Source organism: Salvelinus sp. IW2-2015, linkage group LG32, assembly GCF_002910315.2.
Source record: "Salvelinus sp. IW2-2015 linkage group LG32, ASM291031v2, whole genome shotgun sequence".
Taxonomy (NCBI): domain Eukaryota; kingdom Metazoa; phylum Chordata; class Actinopteri; order Salmoniformes; family Salmonidae; genus Salvelinus; species Salvelinus sp. IW2-2015.
In genome coordinates, this window is record NC_036871.1 from 38,466,983 (window position 1) to 38,472,352 (window position 5,370).

Below are 5,370 nucleotides of genomic sequence, written 5' to 3' on the forward strand. Positions count from 1 at the left end.
TACCTCAATGGCGAAGGGAGAGCTGTCTGACACCGACCCAGAGTTCCTGAGTTTTCAGAGAGAAATGTGAACTGTAAACTCTTTGTTAGAATTCAAGTAATATCTATAAGATATTGATGAAAGATACAATCAGAGAATGGGGAAACTCAGTGGCCAGTTTATTAGGTACACCACCCATTCACGAAAATGGTTCGCTCCTACAGACAGTCAGTCACGTGGCCGTGGCTTGCTATATAAAGCAGGCAGACAGGCATAGAAGCTTTCATGTTACTGTTCAATTTGAATGTTAGAATGGGCAAAACGAGTGACCTAGGCGACATTGAGCGTGGTATGATCGTCAGTGCCAGGAGCACCGGTTCCAGTATCTCAGAAACGTCCGGCCTCCTGGGCTTTTCACACACGACAGTGTCTAGGGTTTACCAAGAATGGTGCGACAAACAAAAACCATCCAGTCATGCGAAGTCCTGTGGGCGAAAACAGCTCGTTGATGAGAGGTCAAAAGAGAATAGCAAGAATCGTTCAAGCTAACAGGCGGGCCACAAACAGGCAAATAATGGCGCAGTACAACAGTGGTGTGCAGAACTATATCTCGGAACTCACAACTTGTCGGTCCTTGTCACAGATTGGCTGTTTGCAGCAGACGACCTCACCGGGGTTCCACACCTGTCAGATAAAAACAACAAGAAGCTGCTCCAGTGGGCATGACATCATCAACACTGGACAATTCAGGAGTGGAAAAACATTGCCCGGTCCGAYAAATCCCAGTTCCTGTTGCGTCATGCTGATGGCAGAGTCAGGATTTGGCGTAAGCAGCATGAGTCCATGACCACATCCTGCCTGGTGTCAACGGTACCGTCTGGTGTTGTAATGGTGTGGGGAATGTTTCCATGGCACACGTTAGGTCCCTTGATACCAATTGAGCAACAATTCAGGCTGTTCTGGAGGCAAAGGGGGGTCCGACCCGGTACTAGTTGGGTGTAGCTAATAAACTGGTCACTGAGTGTATATCGGGCTACTGATTCAAGATCATATCGAGAGGACATTGAAAAGGTCCTAACAGGTACAGTTGAGAGAAGTACTAAGACATGACATAACCAGTGACGTAGTGGTAAGAAAACAGGTGGGTAAACGCTGATCGCCGTTCGCGGTGAATAAAGCACCGCTCGCTCTTCTGGCAAAGCCTTTTTCCGCAAAAGCTGGGTAAACATTTTTTTTAAAGTACGTAAATCACATTTACTCATTCCACTACACCACTGGGCATATCATTATCGTAACATGACATATCATTATCGTAACATGACATGTCATTATCGTAACATATCATTATCGTAACATGACATGTCATTATCATATCATGACATGTCATTATCGTAACATGACATATCATTATCGTAACATGACATATCATTATCGTAACATGACATATCATTATCGTAACATGTCATATCATTATCGTAACATGACATAACATTATCGTAACATAACGATAAAAAAATTATCGTAACATGACATAACATACCGCAGCAACCCCTCCATATTCCTGGGGCGCTGGACCTCATGGCGGGAGTCTTCCTGGTGTCCTCCCTCCCTCCTGCTCACATTCCATCCCTCAGCACGCTCCTTACTGTCCTCCAAGGTGGAGCAGCCCTTCAGTGAGCCTGTGTGGTGGGAGGGTCTGGTTGACTCTCCCTCTCCATCCCTGTTAAAAAACATCAGATGTATTTTTATAGTGATTTTCCACCTAGCAAAGCACTTTACATTGTATAATAATACATGTTCATACCACTTTTCCGGCAGGTGCTCAAAGCTCTTCACATTTAAGCAGTAARACCCAAGGGGGTGTGGTATATGGCCAATATACCACGGCTAAGGGCCGATCTTAGCACGACGCAACGAGGAGTGCCATGGTATATTGGCCATATAACACAAACCCCTGAGGTGCCTTATTGCTATTATAAACTGGTTACCAACGTAATTAGAGTAWAAATAAATGTTTTGTCATACCCGTGGTATACGGTCTGATATACCATGGCTGTCAGCCAATCAGCATTCAGTTTAAATTGTGTAATAATATAATTGATATACCACTTTTCCAGCAGGTGCTCAAAGCTCTTTACATTGTATTGGTGGTGGGGATGAGAGCTCACTCATCCTCTACCAATATGTAGCCGACACCGACAATGATGCCATGGCATGAGGAATGGGGTGAGCGGGAGAGAGGTGAGGAATAGGAGTGAAACATACAGTACCTGCCAGCCTTGGCGTCTAGCGGGAAGGAGAGAGGTCTGTTGAGGGGAGGTGGAGAGCCTCTTCCCTCTCTCTTCTCCGTCTCTGTGTTCCTCTGGGCGGCCTTCTGTCCATTGACTTCTGGGCTCGTCTCGGGGCTTCTGTTGGGACCGTGTTCCTCACTGTGCTGCCTCCTCCTCAGCTCCGTCCTCTCCAGGCTTCTCTGGTGCTGGGTTTGGTACTGATGCTTGGACTGCGTTTTGGCAGGGAGCTGAGAAGGCGTGGTGGGCTTCTCTCCCTCAGCCTTGGTGCTAGAAGTAGGGTCAGACATTTGTCCTGGTCAGTTAAAAAAACTTAGGGCCCTGAAGTTTCTACAACTTTTTTTTTAAATGTTTTTTTTATTTAATTTTTTTGATCCCCTTTTCTCCCCAATTTTCGTGGTATCCAATCGCTAGTAATTACTATCTTGTCTCATCGCTACAACTCCCGTACGGGCTCGGGAGAGACGAAGGTCGAAAGCCATGCGTCCTCCGAAGCACAACCCAACCAAGCTTCTTAACCACTGCTTTTTAACACAGCGCGCCTCCAAGCCAGCCGCACCAATGTGTCGGAGGAAACACCGTGCACCTGGCCCCCTCGGTTAGCGCGCACTGCGCCCGGCCCGCCACAGGAGTCGCTAGAGCGCGATGAGACAAGGATATCCCTACCGGCCAAACCCTCCCTAACCCGGACGACGCTATGCCAATTGTGCGTCGCCCCACGGACCTCCCGGTCGCGGCCGGCTGCGACAGAGCCTGGGCGCGAACCCAGAGACTCTGGTGGCGCAGCTAGCACTGCGATGCAGTGCCCTAGACCACTGCGCCACCCGGGAGGCAGTTTCTACAACTTTTATTGTCCATTAGTAAGTTAGAAAAATACATAAAGTCTTAGTACCTGTTTGGACCTTGTCTGTTCCTGATCAGTGCCTGCATTTTCTTGACGCTGTTCCTCATTCTCAAGTAGTCTGTCCTCTCCTGAGAACCTCTCCATGCCGCCTGGATCACTGTGGCCGCAAGGTACCTGTTGTCCGCTCGGAACGCCAGCCAACATCGCTACAGGAGAAGATGAGATCAACTTTATTGTCTCTGTGGGGAAATTCAGCTAGGACACAATAGCTGCACCATTGTACAAAAAACATGAATCTTACCCGATCACACAGGGACATAACCCAGGGAGAATTTATCATACAGCGCTCTCTGGAAATACCCAAATACAATACTATTTTACAAGACCTGGGATAGGCCCTGTACACATTGTTGTGGTTTAAAGCAATAGCTACCTGTATGGTCATGGTTTCCATAGCTACCTGTATGACCACGGTTTCCATAGCTACATGTATGACCACGGTTTCCATAGCTACCTGTATGACCACGGTTTCCATAGCTACCTGTATGACCACGGTTTCCATAGCTACCTGTATGATCACGGTTTTCCATAGCTACCTGTATGATCCACGGTTTCCGTAGCTACCTATATGATCACGGTTCCGTATCTAACTGCATGACCACCGGTTTCTACCATAGCTCCTGTACGACCGGGTTTCCATAGCTACCTGTATGACACGGTTTCCATAGCTACTGTATGATCACGGTTTCCATAGCTACCTGTATGATCACAGTTTCCGTAACTACCTATATGATCACGGTTTCCGTAGCTACCTGCATGACCACGTTCCTTAGCTACCTGTATGCCATGGTCTCCGTAGCTCACTGTATGATCATGGTTTTCCATAGGCTGCCTGTATGATCATGGTTTCTACCATACTACTGGTATGATCATGGTTTCCTATAACTACATGTATGATCATGGTTTCTGCCATAGCTACCTGTATGATCATGGTTTCTTCCATAGATACTGTAATGGATACATCGGTTTCGCATAGCTACCTGTAGACACGGTGTCTTCTGCGATAGCTACCTGTATGATCATGGTTTCTGCCATAGCTACCTGTATGATCATGGTTTCTATAACTACATGTATGATAATGGTTTCTATAACTAAATGTATGATCATGGTTTCCATAGTTACCTGTATGACCATGGTTTCCATAGCTACATGGATGATCATGGTCTCTACCATATAGGTACCAACCTGTATTCGGATGGCAGCATCTTTCTTGCAGAGGAAGTGCCTCCTGATCAGACAGGCCCTGAACCAACGCTGGAGGATGACGATGTGACGCATTACTTCCTTGTTCAGGGTGTCCTGCAGATGCTGCCTCTCCCTCTCCTTTAGGAACACCTGGGGGAGGGATGAAGACATTTACACTGGACTCGTTTCCCTTTTACTGTTGGATTTTTAAAACATTTTATTTAGTCCTCCTTGGCTACTTGAATGTTGTTATGTTGTTGTGATGTCGTGGTGATGATGTCGTCATTTGGGATATGTAAAGTACTTTCCGTTCTTGAAAAGTGCTATACAAATAAAATGCATCTATTTAGTATTAGTGTTACGATGTTTTTATATTGGGGCCAAGAAGTGTTACCTTAGTTTTCCCAATCTGGTATGTGCTCTGTCCCAGGCCCACCGTCTGCAGCAGGTTAGCTATGTCCTTCGGTGCCGTGGTGGCTTCTTTAGGCAGCAACACCTTAAACCTCTCTAGGAACTCCTACATCAACACACAATCAATCACTGCATATAATATGACCATCTGTTATCAAAATGACTCAATAAACAATAAGCATTACCTTTGACAATCAGAGTTTGCTTTTATCCACACTTAATGTCCAGCTTTCTAAACCTCAAAAAGTGTTTTGTTTTAGAGAACGGCAGCGGCATGAGAGATCTGATGGCTTTAGTATCTGTGCTTATTTCGTGGTTCGGTACCGTTCCATGTATTAGGTCAGATTTAGACGTTTGCTCGTTCATTTGTACAGCGCTGAAGGTGTAGCCTACCTTGAAGGTGAACTTGGCGTTGTAGCCAGACTTCCTGATGCGTACCGTCTCCAACATACCCGTGTACCTAATCTGCTGTAAAACTAGAGCGTCGTCAAACAGCATCTCCTTCTACAAGGAACACACACACACACACACACACACACACACACACACACACACACACACACACACACACACACACACACACACACACACACACACACACAC

The 5,370-nt window shown here is 46.3% G+C and overlaps 1 protein-coding gene across 1 annotated transcript in view; it reads right to left on the minus strand.

Annotated features, from left to right (window-relative positions):
• LOC111956473 (unconventional myosin-IXb) overlaps positions 1 to 5,267 on the minus strand; it is a 36,102-nt gene extending 30,835 nt beyond the window's left edge. Inside the window, exons 1-8 of the mRNA XM_070436596.1 lie at positions 5,161 to 5,267; positions 4,751 to 4,873; positions 4,357 to 4,506; positions 3,160 to 3,317; positions 2,250 to 2,537; positions 1,520 to 1,699; positions 601 to 663; positions 4 to 46 (exon numbers count right to left, since the gene is read on the minus strand). Of these exons, the coding sequence (XP_070292697.1) occupies positions 4 to 46; positions 601 to 663; positions 1,520 to 1,699; positions 2,250 to 2,537; positions 3,160 to 3,317; positions 4,357 to 4,506; positions 4,751 to 4,873; positions 5,161 to 5,265 (1,110 nt within the window). The 5' untranslated portion in view covers positions 5,266 to 5,267. The remainder of the gene's footprint in view (positions 1 to 3; positions 47 to 600; positions 664 to 1,519; positions 1,700 to 2,249; positions 2,538 to 3,159; positions 3,318 to 4,356; positions 4,507 to 4,750; positions 4,874 to 5,160) is intronic.
• Positions 5,268 to 5,370: the final 103 nt, after the last annotated feature.